The sequence below is a fragment of the Hyperoodon ampullatus genome, assembly GCF_949752795.1.
Source record: "Hyperoodon ampullatus genome assembly, chromosome: 3".
NCBI lineage: Eukaryota > Metazoa > Chordata > Mammalia > Artiodactyla > Ziphiidae > Hyperoodon > Hyperoodon ampullatus.
In genome coordinates, this window is record NC_136916.1 from 103533710 (window position 1) to 103552344 (window position 18635).

An 18635-nucleotide genomic window follows, 5' to 3' on the forward strand; every position below is an offset into this window, starting at 1 on the left:
CCGCTGAGCCTGCGCGTCCGGAGCCTGTGCTCCGCAACGGGAAAGGCCACAACAGTGAGAGGCCCACATACCACAAAAAAAAAAAAAAAAAAAAAAAAAAAAATATTTGTTTTTGGCTGCATTCGGTCTTCGTTGCTGTGCATGGGCTTTCTCTAGTTGTGGCAAGAGGGGGCTACTCTTTGTTGTGGTGTGCAGGTTTCTCATTGCGGTGGCTTCTCTTGTTGCAGAGCATGGGCTCTAGGCGCACAGGCTTCAGTCGTTGTGGCACGTGGGCTCTAGAGCATAGGTTCAGTAGTTGTGGCGCATGGGCTTAGCTGCTCCGCGGCATGTGGGATCTTCCCGGACCAGGGATCGAACCGGTGTCCCCTGCGTTGGCAGGCAGATTCTTAACCACTGTGCCACCAGGGAAGTCCCGAATTCCCTTTCTTTGAACTCATTTCTTTAAAAGAAAACTCATGTACCTCATTTCAAAATGAAAAATGGCACCTATAATAGGATAATAAAAGGGAACGTTAAGAGTTTGGAACCAATCTTTTGTTGTTGTTGTTTTTTTTTTTTTTGCTGATTTAATAACCCTAAGAAAGCAACAGGGGAGTTCTCTAACATAGGAGAGGATAGGAGCCCTACTAGAAGCAATACTGCAGCCTCAGAGTTCTTTAATTAAAACAATCCAGGGCTTCCCTGGTTCAAGCCCTGGTCCAGGAAGATCCCACATGCTGCAGAGCAACTAAGCCTGTGCGCCACAACTACTGAGCCTGCGCTCTAGAGCCCGCGAGCCACAACTACTGAAGCCCACACGCCTAGAGCCCGTGCTCCACAACAAGAGAAGCCACCGCAATGAGAAGCCCGCGCACTGCAACGAAGAGTAGCCCCCGCTCACGGCAACTAGAGAAAGCCTGCGTGCAGCAACGAAGACACAACGCAGCCAATAAATAAATAAATAGATAGGCAGATAAATAAATAAATAAAATTTTAAAAGACTGCTAAAAAAAAAAAAACCCCAAAATCCAAAAGAAAAGGTGTTGTAACTTACTGAAATAAAAAGGTTTCGAGACACTCCTGATATTTGAGATATCCTGACTGGATATTTCAGCACCTCTGAGAATCAATAGTGGGGAAGATGAGGGGATTTATAAGCTACCTCTGCTATACTACCAACATTGCAATATGGAGCTCTAAGGTTGATTTTCCATCCTCAGACTCTACAAGGCTCTCCTACTGCTGCACTTCTTTCCCCTGGCCATTCACTCCATTATTATTTGTGCTTCCTCCCTACATAATAAGCTCTACAGAGGACAGGCACTGGATACTATCCATCTCTGTATCTTACCTTGAATCACAGCATATAGCTGATATTCAATAATTGGAAAATGAAACCAGAGATGGTAATCAGAATTTAAAAATTGGTAACACCTATCCTAATTCATATATCCACACTCTGAAACTAACTGTAATAATAAAAATTAAAACTACATCAGAAACATATGGTTCTACTTCAAATATCAGGGAATCTTAAATGGCAGGGCAGGACTAAGAATTCTGAAAGGTCTAGTTACACAAAAACCCACGGTGCATGCTGCTCTAAAAATATCAACCACTTCTTTTTAAACAGGAAAAATCAATTTCAAGCCTCAGATAATGAAAGATAGAAGAAAATTGTCAGAAATAAAGGAAACATTAAGTGAAAAAAAAATGACAAGATAATTTTATCTCTGGATTAAGACTTATTTTAATATACATAATGTATAGTACTTCATATAATTTATTAATGTCATTTTCTATAGGACACTGTAATTAATTCAGTGACATCAATATTGACCTCATACAGACAAAGGATGAAAGCTGGGTTTTCTTGTGTACCAAATACAAAACATGTGCTGAAGAGTTATCACATACAACAGTTATAAGAGATCAACTTTAAGGATGACTCAAGTTTACAGTAGTTGCTTCACACGGTTCTCCCTCAAGACTTGGATGTCACCCAGTGTTGCCATGTTTGTGCAAATGCCATCTCTGGCTTGCCTGACTACCTCCTTTTGCCAGCCCCACTTTTGCCTGTTTTACTGCTGCCACTGCTAGATTTGCCAGATGATTTTGAAGAGAAGAGTCTTGTCATGAACTCAGAAACATCAGGCAATTCATGATTGGAATTCAGCATATTCATTGACTGCTCCATCTCCTGTGGGAAGACAAAGCACAATGATATGAAAGGCACGCGTCATTTAACAACTAACACTTCCCTTAAGGAAGGAGGAGAGAAATAGAACAGGTAAAAGGTACTGGTTCTGAGCAATGATGTAATGTCATACCCAATAGCATTTCAGAAACCATGTTTCATGCCTCCTTTATATCACTAAGCATTTCAATCCTTAGTAAATGTCCGATAAGTGTTGCCTGGGGTTTGATTTGGCTTATGTTTTTATAAAGGGCATTTTCTCGGATAATGGACATATGTGATCATATTCCTGCCACCTTATTTTGTTTTCTGATCAGAATGCTTTCTTATTGTTTTAACAAGTGTTTTCTTAAACTCATGCTTTTTCTAGACGCATATAACCAGAATATCAATCTTTAACCACGTATCAAGGTAGCAGAAAAGTCTGGAAGGTAACTGTAATATTTCCAAGACTTGATTCCTAAGGGCCTTAGTAGTAAATCTATGAATACTGTATGACTTGGGTGACCTCAGTTACAGCATCTAAAGCAAGCAACATCAATGTTAAAATGTTACAAACAGTCACTGGCAGGACCTAAGGACACGGCACTTTTATTTTGAGGTTCTTGTCCTCCCCCTTACTGAGCCAACAATCTATAAAGTACTGTTCCATTTTTGACAATATTAATGTAATGTCTGCTTCGTTTGAATTATATGTGACATTCCAAAAGTGAACTTAAAATTGTATTAGTTCGGACATGAAAAAAAATAGCACATACTCTATTATCTATTGTTTAAAATTGAATTTTTTGTTCAATTATTAGCTTGGGCTTTCTCCCCAAATGTAGAATATATACATGAGTTTTCAGGCAGAAAGCACCTTTACAAATACAGCCAGGAAAAGAAACATTATGTTAACATGCCCTAGTAATCAAGAATTAAATGTTTATTTTAAATATAACAGGTCTTGAGTCCCCGCAAAAATATATCATCAACTCTATTTTTGAACCTGTTCAATTCTGAAGCTCCTGAATGAACAACTTTTTACACTGCTTACTATATGCAAAGCATTTTGCAAGAAATGAATTTTTAATCCAATGTGACTTCTAATGTTTCCTTCTACTGATACCACAGAGAGTTAACTGCCTTAACAGATACAAGGATATAGGATGTACACTTTCTGACCAACACTGAGGCAAAGATGCCAAAATTTAGCAATAAAACATTTTGAAACATCATAAAGCTTTCTTTTTTCATGAAGCTTTTTCTGCCATTCCAGCTTGGGATAAGTGTCTTACCTTCTACAGAACTTAATCACCTAGTACTTCAGCAAACATTTTTTATTTATGTATATCTTATTTTTCCATTTAAACCCACACGTGTGCACATACACACTCACACAATCCTCTGATGGCAAGAAGAGTGCTTTATAAATCCATTCTACTTCCTACATTTAACTGAACTACGAGCTTGTTGACAACAGGGATGACGTGTAATCCATTTTTGTATCCCCTGTATCCAGAACCTAAAAATTGATTAATAAATGTTTATTCAGTGATGAATAAAGTGTAAATACATATATATTAAATACAATAGAAAAACCTGGAATTCAGGAGATATTTGTTGATGGGTTTTGGGTGGAAGAATAGATAATTTTTTTTTTTTTTAATTCTGAAGATTTTATACGGAAGCAAGTATTTAAAAGAGACAAAGTGGTGGCACTAAAAATTTGAAGCATCTTACTTGGCAACTCCTCTCCCCTTTGCCAAACAGTATGATCTTCTGGTAGAGAGTTTGAAAACCAGTATTCTATTTTTCTCCCTTGGTCTATCCGAATTTCTTCTGTGTGTCTGAACACATAAACTAAATGTGTACTCTGAAGAGTTTTGTAAAGTAAAGATAGATTATAAGAAGCTACCATTTTGCAAATATTTGGATTAGGTATACCAGAATTATTATGCTTTTCAACTATTAAACAAGCGAGGTGCAAAGAAGCAAGTCCTAAGCAGAATGTTTTAACTATATGAAGAGACCCAGGCTTTTATCAGGCAGAACCAACTGAATTTATCTGGTCCAGTGGAAACAATTAATTAAATGTCAGGAACATAATACTGTATCAACACAACCTGTAGATGAATTTCGCTTGGTAATTAGGATAAAGCTGAACAAACCCAAGCCATTCAGCCACAATGGACAGACCAGGCATTAGAACATGGCTCAGTCATCTTACCCGCCTCATGTCAGGATCACTTGTGTTGACCACTTTGGGCAGAAGCACAAATATCAATAATGGAAGAACCATCATCATAACCTGTGAAAGAAAAAAATTCAGAAAATGTTTTTCCTACTTAACTGTAGAACAAAATCTGCACTTGACAACTAATGATGGAATTAAATATTGTAAACAGAATAAAACTAGCAGCCACCACTTCACTTCTACTGAACGAGTCCTGGTGACAGCAAGGTGCTCCTCAGTATCTGACTGTTGTCATATAAGAGTCTTACCTATAAGTGTGTGGACTTTATATAGACAGCTTGCTTCACATCTGTGCTACCTATCATTTTGCAGAGTTTAGAGTTTTACCTAACACAAATAGTTTGCAAACTGAACTATTCATTCACTTTCTTCAGTCTGCAGTCTGGCATTGAGATTGGTGATCCTAATGGCCAGTTGGATCCACAAGTCTTTCCAGATGACTTGTGGTTCTTAGAGAAAACACCACATCCCCCCTCGAATGTACAATATACCACTAGGCAACTACTATAGCAGACAAGTTTTAAAAAATGACCTAGGAGCTTCTACCACTGCATATGTTCCCATGGGATTTCAGAAATGAGAACATGGAAGATATTTCTCAATTAGCTTTGGAGTCTCATCGCTAACTTCGCCTATCCACTCTACCCTCCTGCCTCTTTATGCCTAACTGCAGATTCCAGGTACTAATTTATTCCTCTCAAAGGATGTACAGCCTGAAACATCCCTATTTGTGTTCTAAATAGCTATCAGCAAGAAATATGATCAACATCTAGATAATTCTAAGGTAATAATTCAACTTTCAAAAACAGCAAAGAAAAAAAAGTCAAGCTGTTTCTAAATATGCTATTAGTATTTTATATTAGTGGATACCATAAAATCGTTTCATGAAAATACCAAGTACTTAAATTACTACAGAATAACTTCTCTGTTCATAACACATTAAAAAAAAAGACTTTGTAAAAACCTTACTTGTGCCATCAAGAGGGTAAATTTATTAAATGACAGCACATTCATCAATGGACTAACATTCAGGTAGTATGAAGGATGAGATAGCTAGCTCCATGTGTGACTTACAACATAGGCTTATTCTATTTGAATTTCAAACATAAGTACTTATCTAATTTCTGCTGCACATTTCAATGTCAAATCTACTGTGCCATTCTCACTACTATCTTTTTCATTATGTATTCCCAAAGCTACTATTTTCATGAAATTCATGAACTGTTCACAGTAATCCTTTGATCCAACAATCTAACTCTAGCTTTCCTTTCACAGGGGTTAGAATTTTTCAACTGCCTGGAAGCAAATTACAGATTAGTAAAGATACTTTATTGTAGCCTGATACATACCATTGGGTTCATCAGAAAGTCTGTCCAGCCCCAAGATTCCCTTTTAATAAAGTAAGAAGGTGGGCCTGAAGATTTCATTTGGAGAGGATAGGGCAGTCTGACCACTTCTGATGTTTTGATGTAATTCACATATCTCGCTCTGATAAAGCAACATGAAAAAAGCATCAGTAATCCTATTAAAAGCATTACTAGTTAAAAGAAATGCTTATAATATATTAGCAATGCCTTATAATTACCTTTAGCTTTTTCCAAAATGCTTTGGCATCTAAACTTTTGATCTTGAAAATCTGATCAAAGTAGCTTTATCTGTATGTCTAGAAGACTTAGCAAAATGTAGAGGGAGAACACTAGATTTGGAATCAAGAGACCCAGTTTCTAGCTATAGCTCTGTTATTACCTAGGCTTGTAGTCTTAAGTTCTTAACTTTTCTGGTTATATCAGAAGTTCTCCTGGAATTCTTCTAGCTCTAAAGCTCTTTGATTCTATTTAATAATAAATTTATTTTGTTATAAATATACAAAAATGCTGGAATTTTTTTGATTGTCTGAAACATGCATTGTTGAGTACACCTAATTTTAAAGGGTATTTTGCAAGAAAAACTTAATGATTTAAGAAAGTCCTACAATAGTGCCACAGGTAACATTACATTTTTACCAGACATGCCAGTAATTTTAATCACCCATGTTCAGACATATTCCAGTTTACTTTTTGAAAATTGCCTCCCCTATTTTTTCTATCATTTCCTTCTGGAACTTCTATTAGACACATGTTAGACCTTTTCATTCTTTACTCCACATCTTGTTAAATTCTCACTTGCACAGTGTCCTTTCCGTTATCTGTATTGCTTTCTGGGTAATTTTTCTTTTTTTTTTTTTGCTGTATGTGGGCCTCTCACTGTTGTGGCCTCTCCCGTTGTGGAGCACAGGCTCCGGACGCACAGGCTCAGCGGCCATGGCTCACGGGCCCAGCCGCTCCGCGGCATGTGGTATCTTCCCGGACTGGGGCACGAACCCGTGTCCCCTGCATCGGCAGGCGGACTCTCAACCACTGCGCCACCAGGGAAGCCCAATTTTTCTGATCTGTCTTCCAGCTCATCAAACCTCTGTTCAGTTGCTTAGTACATCCACTGAGTTTTGTATTCCAAAGCATAGCATATACTGAGTGTAAAAGTTCAATTTTATTCTTTTTTCAAATATCTATGGCTTATTTTGGTATTATGGTAAAAGCATTTCTTTTATTTGTTTAAAGCATTTTAAATATACTTGAAACAATTTTGTAGCCTATATCCAATAAGCCTACTATCTAGAGTTCTCAGAGGTCTGATTCATCTGCTGACTCCATGTACATTGTTTTCTTGGGTATTTTATAAGTTAAGTAGACTTTATTTTTGCATGGGACTGGACAGAGAGTTATGCATTTGTCTCTGCCAGGAGTGGGGGATTATGACCAGGGGCCATCTTATTAATTGTTCAGATTGGAAGTTTCTGGATCATGCAAGAATAAATTCATACCCAAATTTCAATGAGGGTGTGACTATCAATTTTCAGGATAGATTTTTCCCTCCAAAAGCCAGGGCCAGGTTGGGAATCTGATCTTTTGGATTTCAGGCCAAGGGTCAAAGGGGGAACCAAGTCTTAGATCTAATTCTGACTCCAAGCATGCCCAAGGCTCGCCTCCCACCTACACACTGCTAATAAAATCCAAGGCTTTTGGTGAGAGAATAACAAAACCCCCAGGTAGGAAAGTAGCCTACAGTTTATCCTCTGAGGATTTCCCTTACTTTTTTGGGAGCTATACATTTAAAAGGAAATGTTTATCATGCTTTACCCAGCATTTCTAAAATTTTTCATTCTGACAAAATGTCAGAAATATGTCTCACATATATTTGAAACTAACTTATGCATGCTTACAAAATATTGGTCAAGAATATTAGTATCTTATATGGATCCCTCTTTGTTCTCTACTCTGTCCTCCCCAATTATTAAAATGATAAGGGCCTTGATTTTTACCTATGCTTCAGGCATGCAATCATCAGGAATGGATCTGAGAACATGAATCCAACTGCTGCAACCAGTCCTTAAATACTAAAGCAGGAAGTACTCTTTACCCAAAGTGAAAAAGCAAATAAAACTTTGTATTTAGAAAAATATTTCTAATTGCTTAGACTACTTTACTCAAAATTCAAAGTAAAAAGAATAAATAAAAATAAATTATAATTTTTAATCTACAAGTATCCCCCTTTAACAACTTTCACTCCCTCCAGTATTCAGTTTTGTTTTGTTTTTTTGGGGGGCCAAGCCAAACGGCTTGTGGGATCTTAGTTCCCCAACCAGGGATTGAACCCGGGCCCACAGCAATGAAAGTGCAGAGTCCTAACCACTGTACCCCAGGGAACTCCCAGTATATTCAGTACTTTAAAAAACTTTTAAACCCATATAAAGTTCATATGGTAAATCTACAAACCACCCCCATCTCCAAGCTTGCAATTCTAAAATACATAAAAAGTCATGATAAGCCCTTTACAGTTTAGATTTTAACATACTAGAGTTTTATACATATATTTAAAAAAACTTTTATGCCTCTAAAAAGACATGAGAAAGTCAATAGCTAATGTGGTTCAGTTACTTTGAAACAATCCATTTATTACATCAAAAATATTTATAAACATATTTGCAAGGGATTACCTCTAATTCATGTTCCACCTTGCTCTCAATAGCCAATAGCAAGAAATATTAGCATTTGGACAAAGTAGAATATTCTAAGACAATTTAATTTCAAAAATAGAGGGGAAAGTAGTTTGTTTCTAAAGAACGTGTTTTTAGGAGCATCACAGTATTGGTTTTGTAATAATACCAAGAATTTAAATTACCACAGAATAACTATCTCTGTTCACTACACATCCTAAAAGAGGAAAAAGAACACTCTATCAACAGGAGCTGACTTCACTGGACTAATATGCAGCTGATATTAAAGGATGATGCAGCTCAATATATGACTCACTATTTTAATTATAGCATATTTACACATTACACTTTAAAAACTTTCAATGACCAAAAAAAAAAAACAAAAGAAGAGGGAAAGCATTTTAGGAGTAAACACTAACTCAAATATAAATATTACAGTACTAACCGAACATCTCTCTTATGTCAGCTCAATTTGGGGTCTCTACAAATCAACCTAAATACGCTAGGCACATAACGAAAAGGTCAGTAGTAAAATACAGCTCCTCTAACCCCCAAATTATTTTTGCCTTTGCATGACCTCTTTTTTATTACTGCAACATGAAGTAATTCTTTGATAGTTCAAACAAAGAAGAGACATTACCATTTAAAATTGTTTGGTATTTGTCAATTACACCTCAATAAAGCAAGCAAGCAAGCAAGAAAACTGCTTCCTATACTTCCTGGTCAGATTAGACTAAAGAGAGCACTATTGGCATGAGACTAATAACAAATAAATAAATTGGGGTTATAAGAGCATAATGCTGAATCTGAACACTGTGGACATCTACACAACTGATTCTAACTTCAAATGGGTTTGTGGTATTCCAGGATCAGAGCCTGAATTAGTCCAAAATTCTTTTCACCTCGACTTCAAAGCATGTGTTCATCTACTTAGAACTTGTGAAACTTTCCTAGTCTTCTAGCCTCTAATATTGTACTTTTCTTTTTTTTATTACGATCCTCACTTTGAAGTAAACTCCATGATGTAATCTACCGTTTTCCAAAGAAATACTAAATTTCCATTGCACACTAAATGTTCCAGACAGGAAGAACTATAGAAATTTCTAGATCAACATACTATCAAATAGATACTAAAAGGTATTATCAAAATATCCCAATGACGAGTATTTTCAACTTAGAAAAGTTAAATTATTTCTGACTTTAATAATCACATTTCAATTAAAACTTTCACAGTGCTTTTGCTCCTATAGTAAGTAACCTTACCTCTTCTCTGTATAATCATATTAGGAGTTTAAAAATAAATATTAAGCCAGAGCAGGAGAAAGTTCAACTGTACAATATTATCAATGCTCAGATTAGAACAATATAAGGATGTTTTAAATATTTTAAGGAATACCTGTAGTTTAAATAGGAAACTTTCCAACCTTAACTATAAATTCTAAAAGGAATATATATAGTGAGGTATTCAGTAGCCTAGCCTTTGGTAAAAATTAAATCAGTTGTTCTCACCTCATTTTGCCTTTTGAAGTGATATCTACTCGGACAGGATCAAACCTGTAAGCTGGAGAAATAACTTCCACTACATAAGATCCAGAAGGTATATCATGAACCACAAAACTCCCATCTGTCCTGGAACAATGAAATTATCATATTTAGTCACTTCTGATCAATAGCTTATTCTTTTCTTATGTTTTAAACCATCTGTTAACTCCCAAACCAACACCTCCCAAAATGACAGAGTAATTAGCAAAAAAACCCCCAAACTGGCAAGAGTTGTCCCACATTTCAGCTTCCATAATTAACACTGCATGAGTTCTGAAAACGCCTCAGACCATTCCACAGAGACATAGAAAGTACTTCTATTCCTTCTGTGAAATAGAGATGACAGGTGACAGGAGCACAGGTCCAATTCTAAAGCCATGTCTTCATTCAAGGGAATGAATAATATATGTCATTCGTACAAGATTAGGTGTCCAATTTTGCAGATCCCCTCCAGCAATTTCTTAATTAAAAATGGCCTTTTTTCCTAGTTTTAATTTGTATTTTGTTTTCTTTCCTTTTTTTCTTTTATACGGAAAAGGTAATTAAGTAGTTTGTTCCACTTGTTACAAATAGTTCCCATCTACCTTGGTTACTTCTTTTTGGGTATGTAGAAGTTTAAAATGTTTATGTAGTTAAAACCGCCCACATTTTCCTTACTGCTTTCTTCTAAACTTCTAGACTTAGAAAACCACCCCATCAAGAACTGATAATTTCATGTTCACAGACCAAAATTAATTTGTTTTGCTAATGAGAAACTGCCATTCTGAGGAAAAAGAAGTTTCTGTTTCAAGAGAACAAATGGTTCTAAAGGGACTGACTTTATCAGAGAATTGCCAGTCTCACAATAATGTTAAAATAATGCTCCTTAAATCATTAGGCTCTTTCACAGTTAAAGGAATAGTTGATTCTGTCACATCCACAATGTTTACTAAAAAGTAAGAGAAAAAAGTTCCTTACTACTTCAAAGTACACGCTAAACTGAAACAGAATCGAAGTGCAAACATCAAGTTAACTTACTCCTGAGCTGGATGTCTTCTATTTGCCCTTCAGGTCATTCTCCACCCTTCTCTCCCCACAGCAGGAAGGGAAGAAAATGGGCTTAGTATACTTTTCCCCCCCAGCTCTCTCCGTGAGAGGCCCCTAACTGGCTTTGTCAAGGGACACAGCTCCTTTCAAGGCAGTTCTTTCCTCTTTTCTAGGTTCCAGTAACCTTTACTTCCTCGCCTCCCTTCAGGCTTAGAGGTGACAATAGCCTTGAGGTTGTAAACTCTGGAGTACTGCATAATCTGGTTGTTTCCCTACACCATGACTACCCTGGTTAATCCTTTCGTTAAACTTTCCTTGAATTATTCTAATTATTCAGTTTCTTGATGGGACCCTAACTTAATGAATTTCAAAACATTTTCCTAGGTCCAGAAGAAAGAGAATTAAGTTAATTCCAGCACAACACAAATAACAGCAGAGCTAATGGCGGAAAGAAAAAGCAAATATATTTTTCCTCCTAAGGTAAATATTTTGCTTTAAAAGATAACATAGACATTGTATAATGAAATTTTAACACTTGGCTTTTAAAATGTACTCTACAATACAATGACCTTGTTGGACCCTGACGTGAAAGAACAATCACATAAAACTATTTCTAAGATAAGTGGGAAAACATAAAAATGGACTGGGTATTAGATGATATTATGGCATTATCATTTCTTTTGTCAAATCGATAATGGTACTGTGGGGTTTTTTTTAAAGTCCTTATCTTTCAGAGATACATAGTAGTGTTTTTACAAGTGAAATTATATTATGTTTAAGATCATCATATTTAAATATTCCAGAAAGAAATTAATGAGGTGCAGAGGATATATAAAATCAAACAGTAAATTGTCATGGGTTCCTAAGCTATTCTGTTTATTTTAGTGTATGTCTGTAATTTTCCATAAGAAAAAGTTCAAAAAATTATAGTACATAATCTTACGTATAGTACATAATGCATAGCACATAATTTCAAAAAACTGAAAACTACCTAAATGCCCCCAAACAGAGGACTAGATAAATAATGGTTTACATACACAGTGATGAGAGCAAGAAGTGGCATGGGAGTCCTCAGTTGAAACTCCCCTGATCTCCATTTAGCCAAGTCCCAAGCCACCTCCAATAAGCATAAACATAGTCAAAATTGCATGTTACTTATGCATAACAGGTACAAGACAAATTACCTATCCCTCTTCCAAAAAGGTTGCCACCATAAGCTCTTTATATTAATTCTCAATTAACCTTTCTACATACAAATGAAAAGAACATGAAATGGTATCAGAAGCTGCTCACAAAATATTAAATGAAAAAAAGCAGGTTACAAAGCACTGTATATTGTATATTACTATTAAAAACGTAGGTCATATGATTCCAAAGAGATACAATAAAATGTTAAGGCTTGTTATCTCTACTTTGTTTATATTTTCTTCAATAAACATATCACATATATATTATTTTCAAATAAAAATAATAAATGTTTATTTTAAAAAACTGTATACTGCAGAAGAAAAAAGAGAGGTCAAATGGTTAATTATGGCTAATTTTCTAAAGCTTAATGAGAGTTTTATTATTAAAAGTTCATTTATTAGGGTAAAACTTAAAGAATGCCCTAATGCCAGATTTGTAATAACACACAGCACTTTAAAAATGACTGTAAGCTTGTCACTATTTATTAATCTGAGGTTGAAATTCTCATTCAAAGGCACCTGGATACTCTGAATATTTCCAAAACAGATTTAGAATTAAATGTCCACACTTAAATTGTCTGGTTTTCAGATACCACTTGCTGGTATACAAACCTACCAGAGAAACGCTTCCTTTACCAAATGAATTTTCAGTTCAAAGTTTCACTTTCCAAGCAGCAATTGAAACATTTAAAACATTATACTTGTGCCTAGACATCTGAAAAGCAGGCTGCTGCAGAACTGGACTTCTAATCAATCTACCACGTCTTTTAATATAGGCTCAAATCCTATTTCTACTAACAGCTAGAAAGGACAGAAGGGAGTAAGCAAGCACTGTGGAGTCTCACATAAATGACAATAGTGATGTCGCAAATCCCTCGATGAATTCAAGTGTAAAAAAGAACAAAATCCCACCTCCAGGCAAAAAAAGGTGCTTTGATTAGGGACTTCAGGGTCCATTAATTTTAGAAGCAGTAACATTAGCCTCCCAGTCTGTGTCATCACTAGAAGCCCTGTGGGCTTTGAGAATTCCCACTTGCTTAGTACCTTTCTACACAACATGAAGCTACCAAAAGACTGAAATGAATGCAAAAAGGGGCCAGATTCCAGGGAAACCAGATGAGATGCAAAAGAAAGAATTCAGCAAAAGACAAATAAGGGGTCCATTTGTGCCCAGGGCCCAGGAGCGGTCGTCCCCATCCAGGGCCAAAATGGAGTTGAAGATAACCGACTCCACTGCTCCGGGCCTGGGACGAGCGCCAGCCATCCTCATTTCTGAGGTACGGGACCGGGAAGGGGAAAGCGTCGACTGCCTCGCAAGGTTCACCCTCGGACAGCGACGTCATCAGGTCTTGACACTCAGCTCCCCTATGGGGAATTCCCTTCCGGCTCCCAACCCAACCGCTTTCGCGATGCCCTCAGGATGCTCACTTAAGAAAGCCAACGTGCTCTTCTCCATCTACCAGCACTCGGGCCGCCGAGATCCAGTCCTGGGGCTTCACACCAGGAACAACCGCACGCCCCTCAATCTTGAAGCGATCTCCGATACTGACCCCACTCCCTCCTGACCCCTCGGAGGTAGCCCCAGACACCTCCGAGCTCTGGGCATCCCCTGAGAGCATCAGCAGAAGGAAGAAAAAGAAGCCCCACACAGCAGCCGCCATGACTGCAGCTCTCGGCGCTTAGGCTGGGAGCCCCGGAAGCCCTCCCCGTCTCTCGCCGTCGCCGTCTCCGCAGGCTGATGTCGTCATCCCTGCGCGCCGGGTTCGGGCACCAGCTGTGGGCTCAAACCCGAGCGCAGGAGTCTTAGCTAATCCACTTGCGAGGCGGAAGTGTTGCGGCGACCTCCGGGCGCTCTGGGTTGGAGTGCGGTGTGAAGAGCGCCGCTTAAGGGGGCCGCTCACAAAGTGAAAGTGAGGTGTGTTGCTGTGGCCGCCGGGGGTGCTGAGGACCTCACGCGAGTGAAAGATGATTAAAACCGAGAGGAACGGGGATCTTAAGTAGCGTTTGCAAATGAGGCTCCGACTTAGGTAGAAACAAGTCCAGAAGGGAGCGTTTAAAAAGCTTCTAGAGGGCTTCCCTGGTGTCGCAGTGGTTGAGAGTCCGCCTGCCGATGCAGGGGACATGGGTTCGTGCCCCGGTCCGGGAAGATCCCACATGCCGCGGAGCGGCTGGGTCCGTGAGGCAGCTGAGCCTGCGCATCCGGAGCCTGTGCTCCGCAACGGGAGAAGCCACAACAGTGAGAGGCCCGCGTACCGCAAAAAAAAAAAAAAAAAAAAAAAAAAGCTTCTAGATTCCCCAAGACGTATAAGATGAAAAGGCTCCCGCTTGTGTATTTGAAGGAGATACCACCTCTGCATAGAAAAATAGCTGGAAAAATACGTAAACTGTTTACTAAGGGCTGCGTCTGGTGAAAAGGGAAAGAGAGGACATTTATCTGCATTTATTTATCTACAATCCACCATTCGTCCAGTTTTGAATGCTTTACCGTGATAACAGATGAGTGGGGGGAACCTGCCAATTTGATCATGAGGGCTAAGCCAAGATTTCAGAGATCATCTGCTCCAATCCTTAAATTTCTTGATGATAGAAAGGAAAGTGGCTTGCCCAGGGTTTCTGTTGGCCTTAGACATTGCCACTCTTAGAGTTAGCCTCCCAGAGAGGAGTAACCAAAAATTGAAAAAAGATACAAGAGCCTAGGACTCTGAACCCCTGGCGTGGGATAGTGACGCAGCCCTCGGGGACCACCCCATACTCTCTTCTGAGCGTCGGCATCTGCTGCTTAGGGGTACTTTCCCCGAGTCTTCTGAAGATGGCCATTTCTTCACATTTAACCTTTGGAAGGAGCAGGCATGCTCTAAAAAGATCATGTGCTACAACCCTCCCCATCAACACCAACCGTCAAAACTATGCTAAATTATAAAGTTAAATTTTACTTTTCTAAAATGATACAAATATACAGAAATAGAAATAGCTTCATCCCAAATTTTTCTCATTTTCTTTCACATATTTTTGGTGACACTGCTTTGCTGGTGTCTAAGGCACATGTTCAGTTTGACTAACAGGTCATCAGTGTTGGTCTTAATACTCCAGGTAGAAGCTGGGAAGTTTACTTTTTCTGTGGGGCAAATGGTGGGAGAGGACCAGCAGCACACAGCAACTGAACCCTCTGTATCCCCATTTCTGCCTTTCTCTTTCTGCCCCTACCTTATAGTCATTCTAATACAAAAGTATCCACTGATTTGACCCCTCGATTTCCAGGCTTATACCTCCCCAGAGGCGTTAGATGGAGAAGCCTAAGTAATGTTTTCAGGTGGTGTGAAATTCTGTTATCTCTCGTGTTTTCCAGGTAAACCACAGGAATTGCATAGATATTCAACTCCAAATTATACAAGAGTTATTCCATAAAGTAGCCCTTGGACTCGTGCCTTATGAAAGAAACTATAATTATAATGAAATATTTTAGAAAGATTTTGTACTGGACTTGCTCTGTTTGCCCAGTCAAATTCACTTTCTACCCTTCACTCTGCTTTGTGCCCTGGAAGGCTGGACCTTGAAGGATTGCAAAAGCTTGGTTCCTTTGCCCTCTGAGTGCTTCCAGTTGGGTTCAGCCAATAGGAAGTATGAGTAGGACATCCCTTTTAGTTTCCCTTACCAATGCCCATACTTCCAAGAAAGTTTAATGAAGGGATAATTTACAATCACCATTTAAGTCTTCCGTCTATTTCCTCAAAGGTCCTGACCCATGTGGGTTTCAGGCAGACCTAGTTATCTTAATTATGGAAAATATTGTTAAAGTGAGAGGTGATCAGTTTATCATTCAGGATTTTTGCTTTCTCTCTCTTCCTTTTTTGCTCCCTGGTTCTTGGCTTCTTCATATCATGGCCACAAGGGGGTGAGCAAGGATAGGGACAAAGACAACACTCAAAAAACCACACAAGGAATTTTTATAAATGTTGGATTACACCAACAGAGATTGACTCTGGGTTTTACAGGTAATCTTTCTTTTCTTTTTCAAAGAGTTATGTGTCTGATTTTTTGAAATATTTTTATAATTATAAATATATAAATTATTAAAATATAAAGCTATTTTTAAAAATAAAAGAAGCTAAAATTGCTAAATTATATATATGTAATAGAATTTACTTTGAACTCTTAAAATTTGAATCAGCCAAAAAACAGTTGCCATTCTTATCTAGAGTTTTGATGATCACTTAAAGTGGCATCTTTGGTGATGATTTTGATCTTTTTTCCCCATCTCAGTATTCTGCTTGTCAGCATCTCTCAGTGTCATGGTGCTTTTCAAACTATTCTTCACACTTTGGCTGTCATAGCAGGTTATAAGGTGTGACTACAAAGTAATGTGGATCATACCCTTAGCTGCTTTGCTTATATTTAAGTCAGGGGGTTTATTTTTAAAAATAGAGTAATACTACCTGAATGCTTGGGAAACTTTAGCTGTGCTAATCCCCAAATACCCTGCTACTTACTTTAAGTGATTTTTGCCCTTTGAGTTTTCAAACCTCATTTACTTCAAGTAGATTAGCTAATCTTTTTCACTCAAGTAAACTGGAGCCAACCAAGTCTCTTGATATTTAAAAATGTCTATCATCCACTAGGACCCGAGGTTTCGCTTTCTCAAGTTCCCTATGGAAGCCTTCTGAAATGGACTTAGATGGAGTTCAAGAGGCATCTAACTTGCCTTAATGTCCTACAAAAATAGATAACAATGGAAAGATTTCACTTTTCTTGTTTTACCCTAAATTCTCATCCCTTCCACCAAATTCTGTGAAAAAAATAAGTAAAATAAAGTAGGGAAGTGTGAAGATACGCTAAACAACTTATAAACGTGAGGAGAAAACAGTCATCTTTGATATTAAGCAAAGGCAAAGAGGCAAAAATTTAAACATCCTGTGATGTTCTAGCAAAAGTGTTTTGTCAATGCTAAAATATACATACTGCTAGTTAGTGTATTTGAACAATAGTGAAAAAGAAGCCAAAGTGTTAGAATAAAGGTGTTATGTAACACTTACTACCCTCTGTGCTTTTGGGTTCTTCAGGCCTGGTAGACCCACTTCCCACTGGCTTGTGGCTGCAGTGTAGGAATGTTCAATGCACCACAGGAACCAAGGCTAAGGGATTGGCTCCAAGACCAGTCACGGTACCTGAGAAGTAACGGTAGTTGACCTCTAGGCTCCAACAAGTCATCCCAAAGTCCTCCTCGTGCCTCCTCTGTGTGGTCTGCCTCACATGCCAGCCCTTACAAAACAGTAGCCCTCTATTTACATCTGTGCATAATAAGCCTGAAAGTTGGATGGTCTTCATGCCTTGATTTGAGTCTAACTGCCTTTTAAAAAAATAATTGTGGTAAAATACAAATAATCTAAAAGTTACCATCTTAACCATTTTTTTAAAATAAATTTATTTATTTATTTTTGGCTGCATTGGGTCTTCGTTGCAGTGCACGGGCTTCTCATTGCAGTGGCTTCTCTTGTTGCGGCTCTAGGCGCATGGGCTTCAGTAGTTGTGGCACGTGGGCTTCTCATTGCAGTGGCCTCTCTTGCTGCAGCTCTAGGCGCGCAGGCTTCAGTAGCTGTGGCACGTGGGCTCAGTAGTTGTGGCTCGCGGGCTCTAAAGCACCGGCTCAGTAGTTGTGGTGCATGGGCTTAGTTGCTCCGCGGCATGTGGGATCTTCCCGGACCAGGGCTCGAACCCATGTCCCCTGCATTGGCAGGCGGATTCTTAACCACTTCACCACCTTAGAAGTCCATCTTAACCATTTTTAAGTGTACAGTTCAGTAGTGTTAAGTGTATTATTTACAGTATTGTGCAACCAGTCTCCAGAACTTTTTGAACATGCAAAACTGAAACTCTATACCCATCAAATAATTCCCCATTTCCTCCAGGCCCAAGCCTCGGGAACCACCATTCTACCTTCAGTTTCTATAATTTGACTACTCTAGATAGCTCACGTAAGTGAAATCATACAGTATGTGTCTTTTGTGACTGGCTTATTTTACATAGTATAATGTCCTCAAGGTTCATCCTTATTGTAGTATGTCATAATTTTCTTCCTTTTTAAGACTGAATAATATTCCATTGTATTTATATACTACATTTCTTTTTAATCCAACTGTTGATGGACTTTTGGATTGCTTCCACCTTTTGGCTATTGTGAATAGTGGTGCCATGAACCTGGGTGTACAAATATGTATTCAAGTCCCTGCTTTCACTTCTTCTGAGTACATACCCAGAAGTAGGATTGCTTGATTATATGGTAATTATACGTTTAATTTTTTGAGTAAGCACAATACTGTTTTCCCTCGCAGCTGCATCATTTTACATTCCCATTAGCAATGCACAAAAGTTCCAGTTTTTCTGCATCCTCCACAACACTTATTTTCTGTTTTGTTGTTGTTGTTTTAAATAGCCATCCAA

The 18635-nt window shown here is 38.2% G+C and overlaps 1 protein-coding gene across 1 annotated transcript; it reads right to left on the reverse strand.

The window, feature by feature from the left end:
- Positions 1 to 1704: 1704 nt before the first annotated feature.
- On the reverse strand, positions 1705 to 13861 carry EMC7 (ER membrane protein complex subunit 7; the record flags this gene model as incomplete). The annotated part of the gene is made up of 5 exons (XM_079701172.1): positions 1705 to 2179; positions 4386 to 4466; positions 5762 to 5900; positions 9955 to 10074; positions 13629 to 13861. 5 exons carry the CDS (start codon positions 13859 to 13861, stop codon positions 2027 to 2029), a joined length of 726 nt encoding a protein of 241 aa, XP_079557298.1. The 3' UTR covers positions 1705 to 2026.
- Between the last annotated feature and the right edge of the window lie 4774 nt (positions 13862 to 18635).